This window comes from Ammospiza nelsoni, chromosome 13 (genome assembly GCF_027579445.1).
Source record: "Ammospiza nelsoni isolate bAmmNel1 chromosome 13, bAmmNel1.pri, whole genome shotgun sequence".
Classification (NCBI taxonomy): Eukaryota; Metazoa; Chordata; class Aves; order Passeriformes; family Passerellidae; genus Ammospiza; species Ammospiza nelsoni.
The window spans coordinates 8,076,736-8,097,881 of record NC_080645.1 but is presented as its reverse complement, the minus strand read 5'-3'; the positions used below and the strand labels follow the sequence as shown (position 1 = coordinate 8,097,881).

The following is a 21,146-nucleotide window of genomic DNA, read 5'->3' as shown; positions in this document are numbered from 1 at the left end:
GAGGGGGAAGGGCAAATATTTTAGAAATGCACCTAAAATTCATTAAAATACAGCTCCCTCACATTAGTTACTGCAAAAATCAAATTCTGCTTATTATTTATACTCACTGTAATGACTTTACTGATGACTTTCCACGCTTCTATTTTTTTAATTGGGACATTACCCTGAGAAACAGCTGATCCATGGAAACGTTTTCTTGTTATGATGCTGTTTTCTAAATCAATGGGAGTGGGTTTTGTTGGGTTTTTTTTCCTTAATGTATTTTACCAAGTACCAAACGCAGCGAGTTGGGGAGGCTGACAGCAGCCGAGCGCTCCGGGAGGAGCCCGGGCGGGGATGGGGGTGCCGCCAACAGCGCGGCTTCGCTGCTGCGGGCTCAGGTGTTTCGCAGGTACTGCCAGCGCCAGCCGGGCCGAGCGGAGCGGGCCAGGGCAGCGAGAGAGCCCCACCGGGGCCGCGGCAGAGCTGAGCGGAGCGAGGAGCCCCAGCGGGGCCGGGGCGGGGCCGGGGCGGCGCCGGGCGGGGCCTGGCGCGGGGGGCGGTGCGGGGCCGGGCCCGCGGGGCAGCTGCGGCCGGGGCCGCGCATCCATCCATCCATCCATCGCATCCCCGGGATCCAGCGGCCGGCCGGGCGGGCGGGGAGAGGCGGGCTCGGGCTCGGGCTGGGGCTGGGGCTGGGGCTGCCGCCGCCGCCTCCCCGCGCAGGGGCAGAGCCCGCGACGGGCGCACGGCGGGCGCTGCCCGGGCGCTCCAGGGAGGGGAGGCTCGTCCCCGCCGCCGCCGCCTCGCTGGACATCGCGGCGACCATCGTGGGATGGGGCTCGGAGAGGCGCCCGGCGTCGCCTCCTCGCTCCCGGGCTGCGGGAGCCCCCAGGCAGCGCAGGGCAGTTGAATCCCGCCCGCGGCGGAGAGAAGGAGCGGGACGAGATTTTGTTGCTGCATTCCCAGAAACGTCGCTTCCACCCGCCAGCGAGTTTGAGCAGCCGGCCGTGGATTTTATAGTTGCTTCTCCGCAAAGCGAGGTTAGCCGGGAGGCTTTGGCTTTTTGGGAAGGAGCCCTGCCCCGGCCCGCCGTGTGCGATGGATTGAGGCGTGCCCGGCTGCGCTCCCAGCCAGGTCCCCGCCCGCAGCCCACATAGATGCGATGGAAAGTCGGGGGCTGTTCTGCACCCTTTGTTACCTGATGTTCAACGCTCCTCTGCTGTTCATTGTCACTGGTGAGTGGGGAACTTCGGCCGCTCCGGGCACAACTTGCCGGCGGGGCCGTCGGGGCTGCGGGGCCGCATCCGAGCCGCAGCCGCCCCTCGCTCCAGGCCCGGCCTGTTCCCAGCGCGGGGCTGGGGGCAGGGAGCTGCCCGGGCGGGCTCTGGCTCTGCCTCTGGCTCTGGCTGTGGCAGAACAAGGTGGCTCTGTTGTTGGGCCGCAGCTGCCGGCAGCGCGCAGCGGAACGGAGCGGGGCGCGGCGGGCGCGCAGCCCGGGACAGTCCCCGCGCCCTCGGCGGGAGGGGACACTGCCTCACCGGTGGCCTGTATCAACCCGAGGGCTTTCTTAGAAGGACCAGGGGGTTTTGAGTTCTCTTCAAACTTTCCGCTGAGGCCGCGGGTGCAGGGTGACGGGGGCCGGCTCGGCCCTGCCCCGGTGCGCAGTCCTGGATGCTCTGCTCACCCTGTGGGCTCCAGGAAATCTGTGCCGCGGTCAGCGCTCAGCTATCGAGCTGAAACAGCTCACGTTAGACTGAAAAGGACTGATCTTGCCTTTTAATCTCTCTCGTTAACCAGCCCTTGTAACTCTATCTTCCCCTCCCAGCTACCTTTACTGAAGTTCCCAAAGATGTGACTGTTAGGGAGGGAGATGATATTGAGATGCCTTGTGCTTTCCGAGCCAGCGGATCCACCTCTTACTCCTTGGAAATCCAGTGGTGGTACCTTAAAGAGCCAGCCAGAGAACTTGCACACGAATTAGCCATCAGTGTCCCCGGCAGCAGGAGCAAGGTAATACATTGCTATGGAGATGTATCCCTTCATCAAATGCAACATGCTTAGGCAGTGATCAGAATAAACTCAGCATTCCCAGAGTGCTTCCTCTGCCCAGTGCCAGCCACCAGTAGGAAGCATCAGCATGCACAGGGCCTTTGAGGAATGCAGGAGTACAGGGCATGCACCATGAGGGACTTCATGTCAGGAAAAAACATCAGTGCTGTAAACAGAAAATGATAAATGTTCTGCTGCAAATCAGCAATGAGGTCCCAAGAAAAGCTGTTGTATGAAGTGTGGACAAGCCAAAACCAGTGCTAGACTGAGCTAGGAATCACTATAAAAGGTGGGAGAGCCTCTGCTCAGTGATAGTGCAGAGAGAGGCACGAGGGATACACCTCTCTGTTGGTACATTAACGTGGTACCAGTGTGCACCTACAAAGGGACAGTTACTTGTCCACGTCGACACTTGTGTCCATATCTGAAGCTCAGCAAGATGTTTTCAGTCAGATGTAGCCATTAAAATGCATGAAGCAGAGTTAAATCCTGTGTGCCTTTTGCCCTCCCCCTAGGAAGCTGCTTGGTCTGAGGGCAGGCTTTAGTCTGAATTTTTCAGCTGCATTTCACCAGCATAAGCCAGTTCACTCTGCACCTCCCCACCAGAGCAAAGACAACTTGCAGGTGCCAAACGGGGCTGTGCAAGGAGTGGGGTAAAGCAGGGTTTGAGGCTGTGCTGCCCTACTGTGCAGGACATGTCATCCTCTCCAGCGCTGTCCTCTGTGCCAGCAGGGTGGCCCGTGGCAGCTTCTGTGCCCGTGCCAGCTCCCTCTCTGTGGCACGCTTGTTTTCCTGCAGAGCTCAAATAGAGATGCAAAGCATATAGACACTGAGCTAATGCGATGCCGCCTAGCTGGGGAAAGTGTAAGTCAGTTGTCAGACTGGGAAATAAATCGCTTGGATTTAAATGTCTTCTTTAACCTTATATAAAAACTGTGAGCTGCTTTTACAATAAATGATAACAGAGCAAGCCTGGAGAATGATGACTGTCTCCCTGAGAGGCGTATCAGTGAGGTCTGAGGCATCATTTAGGTTTACAGTGGTTGGCTGGAGACAAAAACATAACCAGATACGAAATGTGCTGCATGACACCTGCTCCCAGGGTGTTTCAGGACTGAAGCTCTGCCCTGAGCCATGCAGCATCCAGCTTGCCCAAGCCCTTCCCTGCTGTGCTGCTGGTGAAGCGTATTCCCCAGTGTTTGTCAGTGACTGTGAGCAGCAGAGCATGCAACAAGCATTTCTTTGGCTGCTGTTCTCACCCTTGGGGAAGGCAGTGCTTCTGTGGGGCAGCATGAGAACTTTACCCAAACACTCCCCCTGGCTGAGCACTGCTTTGCTGCCTTCCCCATCACCTGGGGGAACTGCCCTGAGCCACACAGGCTGTGTGGATGGCAAGCTGAGAAAGTTGCATCTATCCATGTCCTGTCCTTCCACCGGGGTGGGAATATGAGCATCCTGTTGATGTGCTGGCAGTGCTGAGTCTAATTGCCCTTTTTTTCTGTTCTTTTAGGTAGCAAATAAGGATGCAACTAAAATCAGCGTAAGTGCAGCTCGAGATGGGCGCACAGCCCTCCTCCCACGCGCGTGGGATTTACTGCATGCCCCCCTCCTTTCCTGACACACGAATGCAGCTGGTCTCGGCGGCAGCCGCGCTCCTGCAGCACGGCGGGAGTGTGGCACGTTTCCCCTCCTCACTGTGCCGCGGCTCAAGACGCTGTTACCATCTGTTGCTGCTTTTGCAGTCACGTCTCATTCCTCGCAAATCCAGAGGAGGTGGCCCTTCCTTAGCCACGTTGGAAAAGGACTGTGGGCCAAATCAGAGGAGAATCTTGCGTTTTTCCCCCGGCCTTCTGCAACCCCCCGTGGCCTGAGGCGCCCCCGTTCCCTGGCTGTCCCGCTCGTGTCCCTGCCATGAGCCCGGGAGCCGCTGCCCCTCTCCGCGGTGCTGAGCGCTCGGGGCAGGAGAGGGGACACGAGAGGGGACAGGAGAGGGGGCCCTGCCACCAGCCGGGCTCGGCTCGCTGCAGCGGGCGGGGGCTGCGCTTTCCCCGGGGTGGTTCGGGGCGGTCCGTGGGGGCCGGGGGGCGACAGAGCCCCCGCGGGGGCGGGTGGCAGAGCGCTGGCGGTGACAGCGGGGAGGTGGCGCGGGGACGATGGGGACAGGGCTGGTTATGAGTAGCCCCGCGAGGTGGGGCTTGGGCAGCGGGGTGCGGGCTCTGTCCGCTGCTCTGGGGGAGCCAGCCCGGCTCCTGCTCCGGCAGCAGAGGGCAGGCGCTGGGCCCGTGCTGAGGCCGTGCCGGCCGTGCGCTCTCTTGCAGACGGTCCGCGTCCAGGGCAATGACATCTCGCACCGGCTGCGCCTGTCGGGCGTGCGGCGGCAGGACGAGGGCGTCTACCAGTGCCGCGTGTCGGACTACAGCGACGACGAGACGCAGGAGCACAAGGCTCAGGCGCTGCTGCGCGTCCTGTCCCGCTTCGCCCCGCCCGACGTGCAGGCGGCCGAGGCCGTGTCGCACATCCAGAGCGGGGCCGCCCCGCGCCGCCACGGCCCCGCCGCCCGCCCCACGGCCCCGCCCGGGCCCGCCAAGCGCCCGCCGCCGCCGCCGGCCCCCGCCCCGGGCGGCACCGCCACCAGCGCCACCGCCACCGCATCGACGGCCGCGGCCTCCTCGGCATCGCCGCCGCCCGGGCAGGCCGCCATCCTCCGCCAGCAGCACGGGTCAGGTACGGCGCGGCGGGAGGGCCCCGGGCCTGCACGGGAGGAGCCCAGGGGGGAGGGACCCCGGTGCCGCACGGCACTGCCCCGGCACTGCCATCGCTTGCGGGTCGGGCATTGTGACCCCGCTGCCGTGGGGGACTCTCGCTGCGACGCTGAAACTGAGCAATTGCACCCGAGGCTGTTGGCAAACTGCGCTTAGGGTGTCCCAAAGGCGCTTAGGGGCTGTGCCTTGCCTCTGGACTGGAGTGAACACAGGCACGGGGATGGGGAGATGGGTCTGAGTACGAGGCTGGGCCCTGCCTCCCTTTGGTGGGTGCAATGGGGGACCCCACATTCAGAACCCCCTTGCAGTTTTTGGGGTGCAGTGTTTGAAACAGTAGCTGCAGCCTCAAGTGAGCGAAACACCATGAATGTTCTGCAGAGAATTCGGATTTGCAGAGAATTCAGATCAGCGAGTGGCTTACAGGGCTGGTTGTCCCAAGCAGATGTGAGGCCTGTGCAGATTAGGAAGCAGATTCAGAAGGGAAATGTCAATTGCTGTGTAATGAGCTCCACATCTGAATTAATGGCAGGATAAGAGTTGGAGATACAGTGCTCTATAATGTTTTCCAAATGTAAACATCATGCTAATACTGATTGTCTATCAGTTAAAACTGTATTAAGTTATTAATGCCACATTACCATACTGTGGTTTGCCAGAGAAGGCAGTTATAAACCTTTATTTATCCAATGACAGGAACGTCTGGGATGAAGAACACAGTCTTAAATCCGCATTGCAAAAGTGTTTCAAGCTTCAGAGGTGTGGTGCTGCTCTGGCTGGGCTTCAGCTCTCCCCTCAGCCACTGTCACTTAGCTGGTGTTGAACAAATGTCCCTGCCAAGTTATCTGTGGAAAAGGGGAACAGTTTTGTGCCACTGACTGTGCAGGGAAGGCCCTGAGCTCCCCTCTCTGCTGAGCCTCTTCTGACGCAGGTTCATAATCTTCACGCAGGGAAGTTCACACTTCTTCCTGATACCTCTTCACACTTCCTGGGCAAGCAGTTGCAGGTTTTGGCTCACAGTAATGGAAATCATTTTTATATGGGTCACTGTGACCTGCTGATGCTTTACAGGTGCTGTGTTTTATCAGGCTACTACCTTTTCCTGTTTTCTGAATAATTTAGTTTCTTTCTTCTGTAGAAATGCATGTGAAAGTTAGATTTTTCTCCCCATCATTCCCAAGACTGAGCTGGTTGTTCATTGCTGTCTAGTGGTAGATAAGGTGACAGTTCCTGAGATCTAACTACAGGTGCTTGTGGGCATTTAAAGAAGTTCATTTTGCTTTTGGTGAATCCACTGACCCCAAGAAATTAAACCAGAGGGTCGTGATCTATCGTTTTTTGTTTGGAAATATCTGCTTTTCTCCTGGGACCCCAGGGCCGGGGCTTGTTCTCATGTTTCCTCTCCACTCTGTGACTGTGTGAATTCCTGCAGTGCTTTCCATGCTGACAGTAGAGGCTGGCTTTAGGACTTGCAGCACTGTGCACCCTGCCTGCTGAACCCAGAGCTCATGTGGTGCCTATGAACTAAACCAGGACGGTGGGAGTGCAGCGGGCTCAGTTCCACGTCAACAGATGGATGTGAGCCTGTGCTGCCAAGACAGCATGTCACATATGCCTGTGAGGGCAAGACCTCCTGCCCAGATCAGCTAAACTGCTGTCTGTCCTGATTTTTTACATGTCTGTGGTTTGGGATATGGCACTTGTGCATCATTTCTAGGCTGCATTAAAATCTGAAAATAAACTGGTAGTGTTGTGGCCAGCAGTGGAGGCAATGGAATGATTTAAATCAGTGAAAAGGGCAGCAGAATACAGAAAAACATCTAGTGGGGGTCTCCAGGTGGAGATTGATGCTGAGGGCTACAAAACTGGCTAAACAAGAACCTGCTGTGAGCTCCCTGCTGGGCACGCAGGTCTCTGTGAACAGTGCCACTCTGTGGCAGCTCCAGCGTGGAGAAAGCCAGGTCAGACTGTTCCTGTTCCTGTTCCTGTACTGACTTCACAAGGTGTGGACCAGCCCCTGCTTTTGTCCCCAAAAGAGGGAGGTAATTATTCGTGTATTTTGGTATGGTCCTCTTTAGAAATAATGCCTTTTCACTCTGCTTGAATCAAGATCTTCCTGGATAACAGGATTCTCCCTGGTTTGTTGTAATTTCTGTACCTGTGGTAGTTTGGAGCTGCCTGTAATTACGAATCAATAGAACATCAATCACAGCATGGCTTTGGCAATTTGTACCTGAGGAATTTGACCCTCAAAAATTCCTGATTCAGGTGCTTTCTGGGCCAGAACTGCCTGAGTCTTGTTACCACAAGATGTCTCTGGTTGCTTCTGTGAAGCAGACTGCTGCTGTCCCAGTCCCCATCTCCTGGGTCCTTTAGAAAGACTGTCTGGGACAGGGATTTGGTCTGAAGCCGAGAGACAGCCTCAGTAGAGGCAAGAAGTCTTCCCTAGACATGAATGTTGCATAGAAACCTGGATAAAATATTATCATGGCAGTCAGCGTGGTGAGGGCTTGCAGGAGGAAAGGGAAGACTGGGGTCTCCAGTGCTGCCACTCGGGTTGGAGAAGCACTGAACTTTCTTCTAAATGTCCTAAAACAAAATTACATCTTAGACCTTCTGAGTTTCCCATTTGTATGTTAAAGTGGTGTTCTTTAGAGCTACAGTGAGCTGCAGTAATTATTGTTCTCCTTAAAGAATGCAGTTGCTTTATAGGAAATGGGGTTTTCCCCCTTTATTTACTTCTGGGAGCTGGAATCCCTGTTTTGAGTCCACCCCCAAGGCAGTGTTGTAACTGGTTTTCCACCCAGTAGGGCCAACAAATCCAACCAAATCTTTGTTCATGTGGTGTTTGGACTGCAGGACCTAACCTTGTGATGCTGCATGAGTTATATCTGCACAGCACTGTAGTACACATGCCTCATTATCCTATTTTGAGCTCCATCACACATACAGATAAGTGCTTGCACCAAATCTGTGTGTAATAAGTGAATAGTCTGATACATTTACAGTACTTAGCATTTCTGAGTCTTTTCACTGTTCACAGGGATATTACCTCTGTATAAAGGCAGAAATGTGGTTGAACAATGGATTTGCTATCAGTGATTAAGAAACATCCTCATTTAAGACACTGCAGAGCTCTGCCTGAGAGCTGATGGCATGGCACTAGCTACAGTGTCCTGCATGAACTAGCCTCTAATCCTATTTTCCTTGCAATAGAAATCTTCCCAATGTTTTCAGTGTGGTAAGAGAGGGCCTCTATGTACTTGGATTCCAATAAACATGATTATAGATCAAATGCTCCATTGGGATGTGCCTGCAGGGCTCTTGTTGACTTCAGCTGCTGCCCCAGCCATGCACCATGGAAAAGTGTGATTCTTTACGTCTTCAAAGTGAACTGAAACATGAATTTATCAGGATAAATGTGTCTGTTACTGAGATTATTTAAAGAGCACAGAGTCTCATCTGACAAACTGGGTATAAACAGAAAATCCATTGTTTTGAACATCATCAGAAATGGTATTTGCCTGAATTCTGTGTCAGCATTGTGGTATATAATGCAATAGATCCAGTATAACTGGAAAATTGACCAATATGCCACAAATATTAGCTACTTAAACAGAATTTTATCTGTGATGTTTAAACAACCATATAAAAACTTGGTGCTGTGGTCTCATGGAAGCCTGGAAAATGGGATTTGGGCTGTGAGGAGACAAAGATCTGCTGGCAAGAACATTTTTAACACTATCAGAGAAGCAGTCATCCCTGTGGTTCTAAATAAAATAATATTGAGCTTTTAATTTAAATGCTTGTACACAAATGGAACCTTACACGGTAGGAGAAAAATGGGGGTGAGCTAGTGAAAGTGTGCAAGTTGTTATTGTTTGGAAATGCTCTGGTTTTTACTGGGCAGAGTAGGGGGGATGCAAGAGCACCACTAAGTGATCACACAGCATCTCTGTCTCAGGAAGTTTGTAGTCCAAGAGAGGAGAGAGACAGATAAGTGACACCAGAACAATAACTGACTTTGTTGAGTCGTGTGACAGCTGTGAAATTAAATATGAAAACTTAATTTCAGATCTTCTGAATTTAAGTCCAGTGCCTTAGTCGTGAGACTGACTTTGTCATCTGATGGTGCAGTAATAAACAAGGATCTCCATCCTGACCTCCTGGGAGGGAAATTGACTGTATTACATCCTACCAAATGGTCTCCAAAATGAGTGCCTGTGTATTGGCTTGGGGGCAATTTTTAGTTAACTTCTGAGCAGAATGTAGATCAGACATTGCAGCTTCCAAATTCCCTTTTATTTGTTTGATCTCCAGCCTCAAAGCTCAGGAGTGAAAGCTTTAAATAAAATAAACAACAATGGGAGTGTGAAACAAGAGGCTCTAGGAGGAACACAGGCTCATGTGCTATGCACAGATGAGGTGGTCGTGGCAAGGAAGAACCCAAACCTTCCCTCCATGCCTGTCCCTGCCCTCCTGAAAGCCTTTGTGTGTGAGGCAGGAGGAGCTGTGCAGCAGTGCCAGCCCTGCAGCCCCGTGGTGCTGAGCACAGCCAGCCCAGCTGCAGGCACATGGAGATTGTGGACACTCAGATCTCTGTGGGGCACTGGCAAGCAAGAAACCTGTCTGTGCAGCTCAGACAGCACAGGAGGAGCACAGGGTGTTGTTGGTGCAGAGCTGTGGCTGGTCAGGGGCACTCTGTGCTTGGGTTTGGGCTAACTCTGGGGTAAGGTTTGAGTTCAAGGCTCTCCTGCCTTTGTCAGGGCTTTAATGACTCTCTGCCTGTTGGAGCCAAGCCTGTGGAGCTCGTTTGTGTTTGACAGATGAACATTACATGGAATAGCAAGGAAGGAAAGTCTGTGAGGCTGTTGAGCCCAGGCTCCCTGCCTTTCCCACTCAGTAATGTCTGGGTCTACTCCACTTCTCCTGTGCTTTTTATGAGACCATGTATGAGCTCAATTCTGATGTTCCTTGTAGTTAAATGCAACCTGGGTCACGTCACATTTTCCTTTACATTAAAAAAAGTAGCAAGACAGAGGCCATAACTGAATTATCAGGCTGACCTCCTAAATGTCACTGAATAATAAACATGCAAAAAGAATTCTCATTAAATACACATCACTAGCACTTTAATATCTAGGCAAATTAGACTGCTTTGGGGACAAGTGAGGTCAAATATCTTCTTTTGTGTCTGTGTAATGTGGATTAATTCTCGAAGTGGACAAAAGCACTAACTGCTGTACTGTGTCACCTCATTATCTAGGGCAGAAACAAGCTGTGCCTGGGTGTTTTTGTACTGTGGAAATGCAATTTATTTGAGTAACCTCCTTTCAGCGGTTCTTGCTTGTTCCCCAGAGGACAGACAAAACTGTACTAACCTATTCTACTCCAGCCTGTTCAGTGCCCTTGAAGAAATCCAAATATTATTTGAATTTCTTTGAAATCTTTAAGTTACAGATGAAAAAATCTTTTAAAATATTACTAAACACAATGAAGAGGGTATTACAGGTCTTTTTAGTGAATATTGAAGCTGTATCTAACACTGCTCTAGATTTCTATATAAGACTGATTCATTAGTGAGTGAGAATTGGAAATTTATATGAAGAAAGGCTCGGTGCACCCACATGTGTTTTTGCATGAGCAAACAGCATTTGGGGCAGGAATAAATATTTAGTGCTAGTTCTTTGTACATTTTTTCAATGTATACTTTGCAAAAGGAGTCTTAGTTTGCAGCACCAGCTGACTTTGTATCTTTTATGAGAGGCAGTAATTGTTACTCACTCCCCACCTCGGCTATAACGGTGCAGCTTTACTGGTGTATAAACTAATTGATGTATAAACTACTTGAACTGTGCTGTCGATTTATATAGGTCCCTAACAGTTTAAAACTCAGCAGTGGTGGCACAAAGAAATGCCTAGACATATCTGGTACTGGTTTTGAGAAGGTTTTTAGCAGTGTGGGCTGTAGCTGGGAAGAAAACACAAAGTAGCCTCTGCCAGGAAATGAATCTTACAGTAGTCCTGTGTAGGTGTTTCCTTTTCACTTAAGAGAGCCTGACAGGACTGTGCTGGCAATAAAAGGAAGTTGCTTTGGATTTTGATTTACCTTTGCTAAAGCAGTAAGAATGCTGTCAGGCTCACTGCTGCTGTTTACTATGTGTTTTTAAAAATTAGATAATGGTAGAGCAGTCCCATATGTCAATAATAAACAGTTCAAGTAGGTTTGTATTGGAAAAAATGGGGTTGTCAGCAGAATGGTATTATTTGTCACAACAGCAGCTAACAACCAAGCACTTTATATTGCTAGGCTGTTATCAGCTGGGAGGCAATTTTATTAGCTGGAAAGAAGAGCAGTTTGGCAGAGCAGCGCCGTGCTCAGCAGAGGGGTCTGTGTGAGCCAGCACGAGCTGCGCTGGCTGCAGCAGGAGCTGTGCTCACTGAGCAAGGAGCACCAGCCCTGCCCTCAGCACCCTGCCCTGCTGGGAGGGAAGGCTCACCTGGAACAGAGACTGCACACAGCCAAACAATAAAGCAGGGCAAGCACAACTTAAAATGGCCACAAAATGGACGAGTGGTCATGGGGTCTCTCACTTTTATAAGTTTTGGTCTATTAGTGTGTTGGAGCTCATTGTCCAATTACAGCTTCAGCTTATGAAGTCCAGTCCTTCTTGTTTTCTCTCTTTGGTCTACTGTTGTTTGTGCTCGTGGGCTTGAAATCTGGATCAGCTGTCCTTGGTGCCCAGCTAGAGAGGGAATTGTTTTGTCTCCCTGCTCTGTGCACAGAGCTCACCATCCCCTAATACAAAGCCACACACTAAAGCAGCACAGAATCTGAAAAATATAACAGCTAAGACCTGAGGCATCAGGAGCATGACATCCCTGTGTGAGGAGGGAGAGGCTCTGACTTCCAAAGGGAGCTCCCTCGTGGACATTTGTCTTCTACACCTGTTTTTTTGCCATGCTGCTGGAGGAGTTCAGGAGACGTGGCAGTCTATCACCTGAGCTCATGGGTTAGTGGTGCTCAGCGTGAGCTCATGGCTGGGCTTGGTCATCTTACAGCTCTTTTCCAGCCTCACCCATTCATTCTGTGATTCTATGGGTAAAATTCATCAAACTGACATAATTAGAAATAGTTTACTGCTTTATAATTTTTTTAATTGTCCTGCTAATCTGAATCCCTCTCACACCAAGGAGCTGGAGATTTCACATGTACAGAGGGTACTGAAGAATATCCCATGTCCACAGTTTTGTCAAATAATCCCTTGCTGCCTTATTCTGCAAAGCTTGGCCCCCCTTACACCTAGTCACAGCAGAGTCTTTTGTTAACTTCAGTTAACATCTAGAAAATATCAGTCATTTGGAATATTTGGAGGGTCTCTGTATTTGTGGGTCAGTCCCAAAATGCTGCTGTTTGTTTACAGCAAAAAGATGATCCCTTTTTTATTGAAATCACAGGCTCTGCTTTTTTTCCAGGCACATGCTCTCAGTACAGCCATTTCCCATGTGTCAACATGCATTCTGCTAATGCACTTAGCTCTGGTTTTTTAAGTATGGACAAGATAGGGTTATTAAAAAAAAAAATCCTTAATCTGCACTTGCATCTGCTTAAGTTTAGTAATTCTGATTGGAGTGATAATTACAACTACATTGGCAGCTTGTTCCTAATCCTGATCAAGTAAAAAATACTCTAAAAGCAGTGAAGTAAGAACCACTGGGTCATAGTCTATTTCTGGGTTGCAAATATTTACAACTTGTATCAGTTACAGGATATGAAATCTGTGTTTCAGTGGGACTCATTGTCAGTCCTTTCATAAAGTCCCTATGGAATTGTGTGACCATATCTACCTTGCCTGCTTTTCTGCTATATGACTTTTTAGTCCTCCTACTTATAATGAAAAACCTGAGCATATGCCCCAAACTTGCTTCAAAGCTCAGTAGCTAAAACCAGCTCCCAGTATTTTTCATTACCTTGTGGTCTGAGCAGTTTGAGTCCTGCTTTTGCTACTTATGTGTATGGATATGCTCTAGAATTGCTCACATAATAGCAAAGAAGAAGGAAGTGTAGAACTGGCTGCTTATTCACCACCTGAGCTACCACTCATGCAGTTACTTATTTTTCTCTGTATTTTAATTTAGAATTCATTTTCCACCAAATTTCATTACAAAGAATTTTGTCTGTCTCATTATTCAACTTTCAGGGAATGAATTAATGGTTCTTGGTTTTGTTAAGTTAATTTTAGATCATGGAACAGCAGAAAATTCTGGAAATTAAGACAAATTCATAATTGCATGGTTTAAGTGTCTTAATAAGATGTTTGGCAAGGAGAGATCATCCCACAGATACCAAAGCAGAAATCTGTTTATGTGAGGGTAATACAAAGTAGAGACCAGCTGCAGGTCTTAAAAGAGGAAAGTTACTGGGTTATTTAAATGCACACCAATGGAAAGAATTTGAACTGTATCATCTATATGGAATGAATTACTCATTTTAAGCATTCAGGGTGCATTTCTGTTCTCCATTGACACCGTCTGGAGCAGTGTTTCCTTTTGGAGCTTGTTATAAATTACTCCTGCTGTTGTCTTGAAGTTACACTTTAATTTCTCCCAAGTGGAGATGTGGTGTGGTTGGGTGGTTTGTGTGGCTCTCTCCAGTGCGGAAGAGATCCCAGGAGCAGCTCCCAAGGCCTGGCTCCCTCAGCTCAGCTGCTGGGCTGTCAGTGGGCACTGCCTGCCCTCAGTGGTGTTCACAGGCACATGCAGTGGTTAAAGAAGCAGAGGGAGGCTTTGGTAAGCTTTTATATTTTTCAGATTCTGTGCTGCTTTAGTGTGAGGGTCTGGGCTTCCTATTTAGTGTGAGCTCTGTGCACAGAGCAGGGAGACAAAACAATTCCCTCTCTAGCTGGCGACCAAAGACAAATGATCCCAATCTCAGACCCAAGAGCATAAACAACAGTAGACCAAAGAGAGAAAACAAGAAGGATTGGACTTCATAAGCTAAAGCTGTAATTGGACAATTAGCTCCAATACACTAATGGATCAGAACTTATACAACTTATGGTTGTTCTGTACACTTCTGGCTACCACAGAAGGGAAATGAGGAGATTGAGGGAAAATATTTCCCATATTGTGTTACCCCCATTTCTTGTAACTTTAGTGGGAGATAGTTTTTTGCCAGTCTCTTGGCCATGAAACTGCTTATTTCTCTGGGAACCTAACACCAGAAGTATTTGTGTATAAATATAGGATAATTTCTTGCTCCATAGCAGATATGGATTTCCCTGCATTCATCACTAGTTCGACAATTCCTGTTTGTGATAGCTGTTAAAACAAAAGTGTTGTGCCTTGCAGAGCTGCAGCAGCTGTGGAATGGGTCAGACCAATTGTCCATTTAATCCTGTGCCTTATATCTAATGATGTCCTTATGATCCAGGAGAGGGAAGAGCCTCTGCAGAGGATCACAGAGCACTTGGCTGCTCTGTGTACCATCAGCATGTTTGGCAGGGATTGTCAGCACTAACATTTTAAGGAAAATTTGGCCTTAATGAGTCTCAGCTAAAATGAGCTCTGTTGAGATCAAAATGCGCCTCAATAGCTGCAGGTGCCTTAAGAAGCACATCCCCAGCTCCTGTACCACTGCCTCTGTCCCGTCCCACAGGCACTCACACACTGAATTCCAGCAGAGCACTGCAGTGCTTCAGAAAATCAACACTGTAGAAGGAATGTTTTTCTTCTCTCAGCTTCTTATCAGAACCAAACTTTTATTTCTGCATCATTTCCTTGCATGACTGCACCTCTCTCTCTCTCATTTCCAACCAATTTATTTGTTTTCTAATCTGTAGCCTTACTGCTACCATGCTAAAAAACAAAAGTCTAAAACACTGAACCACTAAAACACCAGTCCTCTGTCCTAGGTGAACTTTTCGAGTTGTCACATCAAGAACAGTCAAAATTAAGGACCAGGCTGCTACAAGGAATTGGCTTTTTCCTCAAATACACATATTTTTCAGCCTAGTCGGGAACTTTGCACTGTGCTGCCCTATATGCAACTTCTGTAGAGTTATCAAGCCTTAAATTCTGCCTTACCTCATTGTTTTCAGGTGAGTTTAGCCCAGCACATAAATAGATACAGGTGTGGGCAAGTAAATTAATGTAATTTAGTGTCCTCTTTTCAGGACTGCTAAATACTCCAAATGCAAATGGAATCTCATTTAAAATATTAAAACCTGTTGAGTTTCCAAAACCAGGACAGGAGGCTTTCAGTAACTCTTGTAATGTGAGGTTTTGGCAATTCACCTCTAAATATGGGCCTGAATATTGCAGTGGATATTTTGAGAGAGAAAGTAGAGAAACAGTGAAACTCAGGTGTATTTGAGAAGACCTAAAATTATGAGTTTTACAAAACTCTGGTCAGTGTCTTCTGGCCAGTGAAATTGCTTTCAGCTTCCTGGAGAGTTTGAGGTTGTGATGTGGATAAGGAAGTGAAATGTGGGCATTATCATGAAAGGTGTGGAGGGCAGTGCTGGTAGTTTCACCTGGCTGTGTGGGAAGATTTACTCCTGACCTTAAAAACCTTGATGTCATGGATGAAGGAACAAAGCAGAATTACAAGCTTCTACCTGCATGGTTGTGTAGAAATAAAAACATACGCTGACTTCTGTGAGGCATTTTCTTGAGTTATGGAAAGCTGTTCCAAAACTCGTCGAATCATAAATAAAAACTGCAGTGGATAGAAAACTAATTTTGTCATCGTGCCTTCTAGGCAGGTTCAGTGGCAAGCAGAGCCCGTGCAGTTGCTCATAAATATGTGGGAAGTCAGCACTGCTGAAATTAGCTCCACCAAAAGGCATCTGAGGAGCTGTCTGTGGCTGAGCCTGGCAGGATGATCCACAGCCACCAAAAGCCAGGAGCTGTGGGGACACCACAGCTCAGTGGTTTTTCTGTGGTACCAATGCTGCTTTGAACAACAACACCTCCTGCTCCATGCAGGGCTCAGGGCTGAGCTGGGAGGGTCTGCGAAATCAGCACAGGCTCTGCATGCACTTCTGCACAGCATCCTGGAGAATTATCTCCTGGGCAGGAGTGGGAATTTAAAGGCATTAGGTACAGAACAAAAGGTTAAAAAAGCACAAGTGCAGTGTGTGGATTGTGCTGGAAGTACTTAAGAGTGGAAGGGTGTAGACAGTTTGTAAGATCTTGTCTCAAACTGTGGAATAGTTCTAATGGAGTGTAGCTTATTATCTCTTTGGTTCAGTAAGTCTATAGTGACTTTAGTCATTTCAATTAAAAACTTCTAAGAAGCTCTTAGGTCTGAAGTTGGGAAAATTCAATTCAATGCAAATTCTCCAAATGTATGTCAGTGAGTGAGAATCTGTTTTATCTAGGAGGTTATTGTTTGTAATGATCCTTGACTAGCAACCCATGTAAAACTCCATTTTTCCATAGATACCAGAACAAGAACATGTATCAAGTGCAGCCTAAATTTTCTGAACTGATAGAACAGATCAATCTATATGGCCACCTCTTAATGAAATGCCAGGTTTGAGGGCTTTAATTGGGCATTGTTCTGTAAGGAAATAGGCCAAGGCTAACAGGTCACTGCATAAAAGCACTACAGAGAAATGTCTCGTGACACTGCCAGCCAGGGCCCCAGCTCCATCATCAATAGGCAGTCAGATTTTAGGTGTTATCTCATCTTTCAAGGAAAAGAGGCTACTGATGTCTTTCAGCTTTTTATTATATGGGCCACTGCATTTTACCACCATCTCAGAAAGAGACATCAAAAGACTTCTCAGATTCTTTCTAGTAGGAAAAATAGGTGACTGCAGGAAGCTGTGGGTTTTGACCATTGGTTAAATATAGCTTGCAAAAGAATCATCCCAATTTTTTCTGGGTGTCACAAGTCACTTGGTTAATTAATGTTTGTTTTTGATTGAACTGCTTTAAGTCAAACTGTGATTAATTCTGGCATAAAAAAATACTAAATAGAAAACTACAGTAAAACACTATTATGTCATAAATTGCAAAGAAGGATGAAGGATGCCAGAGAGCAATTCACCGTACACAAAGAGAACAATTTGTTCTTGTTCTGCATGGTAGTAGACTTTCCCTTTTGGCCATGAGCATATAAATATTTTAAAAGCAAAGTTGTAAGTCTGTATAGTGATAAAGAAGCTTGCAATAACAGAACACCAAATAAATATTCCAAATATCAGTGAAATGTTTTTCCCAAGTGTCTGTAGTTTGCAAGTAACTGTGTACTCCTGATTTAGGGGGTCTGGATAAGAACCCTCTGTCCTCACACCTGGATCAATCATGTGCCCAGAGCCTCATGCTCAAGCCCACATTTTGTTTGCTTATATTTACAGATGTAGCAATTTATTAACTAAAAGTCAAGACTTCTACTACTGCAGTAGCAGCAGAATTGAGGACACTAAGTTCAGTTTGTTGTTGAAATTCTTTTTCTGGTCTGCTTATACTTAAAAGGAGGAGAATTCTGAAGTTCTGTGTGTCCAGTACTGTCTGAAGTCTTAGAGCAGAACAGCACTGAGTCAGTATGAAAAAGGAAGCTTGTATGTGGTGTTCAGTAAGAATAATCACTTTCAAATAGTTTTTTTTTTAAATATGTTTCATTTAACTGCTGAGATTCTGTTAGCAGAATCTGAACTCACATTCTGCCATCAGAGAAGATGGAGAATATAGGTTAAAAACAACAGCAGTTTCTACAGAAGGAAAAGACAAAACTTGGACTGTTGAATTCACGGTTCTGTGCTGAAATTTAAACTAAAACCAGTACATAGAGGTAAACCCAACATAGGAATGATTTTGGTAGGCAGGCACACAAGGAGCTGTGACTAATGCTGCTTTCCCTTCAAAGCAGAAACCATCCTAAGCTGGTGTTCCTGGCAGCCCTTCAGCACCACAGCGGTGAGGACACTTGAGCTTCAAGAGCCCATTTCTCCAGGTTGAGTTTCTCTGTGTTTCCAGGGGAATTCCCCTTCACAAAAGCACATCTCGCTGTCTGATCAGCTGGCAGCATCTCAGACTCGAGCCCTGTTCATTGAAGGCAGGGAAAGAATGGCTTCTCAGCACCCTCAGGTTTGATCATAATAAATATCCAAGGCCAGCTCTTCCCTGCAGTGCTGGGCAGGTGTGGAATTGGCACGAATGTGGCACCACTGAGCTGTGTGCAGCTGCCAGGAGTGTTGGCTGCTGCCAGGCTGCCCCTGCCATCCCCAGGCTCAGGGGACAGTGACAGCCCATGGGGACTGTCCTGGGCTGGCCTTCTTGCAGCTGTGCCTTGTCACAGAAGAGAGGACATCCCTGCACAGACTTCTAGTGTCTTTTTGCAATGAGTTGCAACTATCTCCTTTAGCTGCTGGAGTTAATTGTATTTATTACTGATTTTTCAGTTTTCAAAACAAAAATCCTGTGTTCATCTTAATACCTTGCTGTCACTGTGCAGGCAGTCTGAGCATGTGTTTGTGCATGCAGGGATTTAATTAAAACCTTAATAACGAAATAATCACCACACAGTCTGGGTGTCTGTGAGATAGCACTGTGGGGACATTTCCTGGGTTCCTAAGTCGCACAGCACATTGCTGTGTTCTGGTTTTGATGCTGGGTAATCGTGCTCCAGCATTGCTGGTGAGGTGTGTGTAGATTACAAGGCAGCTGGAGCAGCCAGCCCAAGAGCAGTGCTTTGCTCAGGCACTGTTTGAGGCATTTCCTTTGATCATGCCACAGCTGGGAGACACTCACATGTCCTAGAGACCAAGACTAAAGTATTCACATTACCGTGCCTGAAGAGAGTTTCGTAAACAGAAGTGCCCTTGATTACTTTTCCAGAGATACAGGAAACTTATTTTTAAATTTTTCATGCTTTGCAAAGTGTCTCTCACAGTGTGGGTGGCACTCAGTGTTTTGGGCATTGGTCACTCCTGTAGGTTGGGTGCTCAGCAGAGAGGAGCTCTCTCCCCAGCTGTCCCTCTGCACTTCAGCTGCAGGGCAGATTCCCACTGGACTCCTGCTTTTGTCCCACATCCATCCCATGCTGGTGAAGCTGCACAGCTGGTCCTCTGTGGCCCAGGAAGGTGTCCCTGGGTGCATTTGGGCCAGGCAGCTGCTGTGGCCCAGCCTGGCCTTGTCTGCATGGGCTGAGCCGCGCTCAGGGAGTGCCAGGCATCCGTGTCCTGCCCAGGGAGTGCCAGGCATCCGTGTCCTGCCCTGCAGCAGTGGCAGGGGCTGCTCCAGGGAATGGGGCTGCTCCAAGGAATGGGGCTGTTCCAGGGAATGGGGCTGCTCCAAGGAACAGGGCTGTTCCAGGGAACAAGGCTGCTCCAAGGAATGGGGATGCTCCAGGGAAAGGGCTTGTTTTGCCTTTGCCTTTGCCTTTGCCTTTGCCTTTGCCTTTGCCTTTGCCTTTGCCTTTGCCTTTGCCTTTGCCTTTGCCTTTGCCTCTGCCTCCTCTGCCTCTGCCTCCTCTGCCTCTGCCCTTGCCAGCAGCACAGCAATGGCCATTTCAGAGGTGACAGCAGAGCCTCATGCCTGTGTCCCCTGCTCTCCTGGCTGAGCATGGCCATGAGACCTCGGCCCCACGGCTCAGCCCTCCCATGCCAGAGAGCGGCACACCATGGTGCACACAGCAAACGTGTGCTCACCTTTTTGTATCTTTTCAGCACACCTTGCTAGAAAATAGAACTGAAGGAGTATCTGGGTGTGCAGGGTGTGAGGCAGGGACAACCTTGGTGGCTGTGGCTGCCCCTGGTTGCTGGGAGCAGTTTCCTCAGCGTGTCCTGCCCCATGAGTGAGCTCACTGCTCTCCTTGGGACAGGCTGACAGGAACAGATGTGCTCCACACCTGACCTCTGTTTTTCTATAGATCCTGAGCACATTTTTAATTTAAAATTCTGCTCTTTCCCATAAAAGGTAAAGAAGATGTCAAGGTCTTGCTGTTCCCATTCCAAACGGAATGGGTTCATGTCCTGTTAATCAAGAAGTACAGACGCAGCATTTGTCATTTCCCTCTAAAGTAATGGGTGGTTGATACCTGTCATTTCTCAAGAAACTATATACCAGATTATGGTGTATTTATAGAAATCTCAATTGCTGGTAACTTGGCTGAAGCCAAGTTTAGGCATACCATTAGTAGCACATAATGAAATGACCTCAGTGGAGTCAGATTTGGGAGGGGGAGGAAAAAGCTATTTGAGTTGAATAGCTTGAGGATGCTGTTTTACTATTAAAATTAAGCTTCTGACCCCTGGCACTGAAGTGATAAAAATGAATCTTCCTATATTTCTCTTTTGCATTTAATCTTCTATATTGGAAAAGATAAAAAATCAAATCTCCTTCTCTCCCTTGTCTCTTTCTCTTCTAGGTACAGGACCTGTTTATGCTACAGACCCACTCCTATACATGTCCCTGTTAATACTGCATAAGCTTGTACATTTATTAGTAAACCACTGACGGACTGCTCCCTCCACTGCTCCTCAGCCAAACAGAAAGGAACCTATTTAATAACAAACACAACCCCTGACAAAGAAATCCCTACTGTTTTAAAGATGGACAGAAAGAGACTGAAAGAAGCATGATAAATTCTACATGGGGGGAAAAACATATTTTTGGGGATGCCACAAGAAAGTAAACCACATAGAATAATGCATCTAGTTTCCAGACTCTATGGTGTAAAGCCCTGCTCTGTGCATGGCACTTATGATTTCTCTATTTTAATGTAATATTTTTTCTTTTCTAAACCTTCCCTCTGACTCTTCATTTTGCACGAACTGTTGAGCAGTTATCTTTATGACAATATGTAAAGATGTTGGGTCAAACCCTTCCTAAGAAAGGAAATATTTTTAGTAGATTATTGTGTTTAGGTTTTTTTGGATTTCCTTTTTCTTTTTTAATTAAATTATTTCTTTTGGAGACATTAAAAAGGTACATCTTACCATAATTAATATTCACTGTCAATAATATTTATTTTTAAATGAAGATTGGAAACAAGGTAAGACATTTGTTTATAAACTGTATTGTATATTGCTGAATAACAGTTGAATAAAAAGATTTTGAAATAAAGTTTTTACAGATGTGTGTGCCTTTCCCTGTGTCCTGAATGTCCCTGAGAAGGCTTGATGGCTGCATCCCTTCCATGCCTTGAGAAAAGATGCAGTACAAACAAAATAAAATTGAAATCAGTTACTTTTCAGACACCCTCACCTGGTGCCAAAGCCCACAGCAGAACATGCAGGCAGCCAGTCCCAGGCTGCAGCTGCCTTTTCCTTGGTGCCACAAGAAAGTAAACCACAGTTATCTCTGGGCAGTCAGGGCAAGATCTGGTAGATGGACCGTGGGACA

General features: G+C 47.8%; 1 protein-coding gene across 2 annotated transcripts; it reads left to right on the top strand.

Annotated features, from left to right (window-relative positions):
- The first annotated feature begins 324 nt into the window (after positions 1-324).
- VSTM2B (V-set and transmembrane domain containing 2B) lies at positions 325-20,828 on the top strand. 2 transcript variants are annotated; one of them, XM_059481596.1, is made up of 6 exons: positions 325-391; positions 949-1,217; positions 1,808-1,992; positions 3,542-3,571; positions 4,350-4,755; positions 20,170-20,828. In XM_059481596.1, the coding sequence occupies exons 2-6, from the start codon at positions 1,145-1,147 to the stop codon at positions 20,256-20,258; spliced, it is 783 nt and encodes a 260-aa protein (XP_059337579.1). In that variant the 5' UTR covers positions 325-391; positions 949-1,144; the 3' UTR covers positions 20,259-20,828. The 2 variants fall into 2 exon arrangements, with proteins under 2 accessions (XP_059337579.1, XP_059337578.1); XM_059481595.1 differs by lacking the exon at positions 325-391 and having other exon boundaries at positions 921-1,217.
- Positions 20,829-21,146: the final 318 nt, after the last annotated feature.

Coding starts and splice junctions, on each gene's coding strand:
- VSTM2B (XM_059481596.1), top strand. CDS start 1,145: ATGGAAAGTCGGGGGCTGTTCTGCACCCTTTGTTACCTGATGTTCAAC. Junction 1,218..1,807: donor TCTGCTGTTCATTGTCACTG/GTGAGTGGGGAA, acceptor TTCCCCTCCCAG/CTACCTTTACTGAAGTTCCC. Junction 1,993..3,541: donor TCCCCGGCAGCAGGAGCAAG/GTAATACATTGC, acceptor CTGTTCTTTTAG/GTAGCAAATAAGGATGCAAC.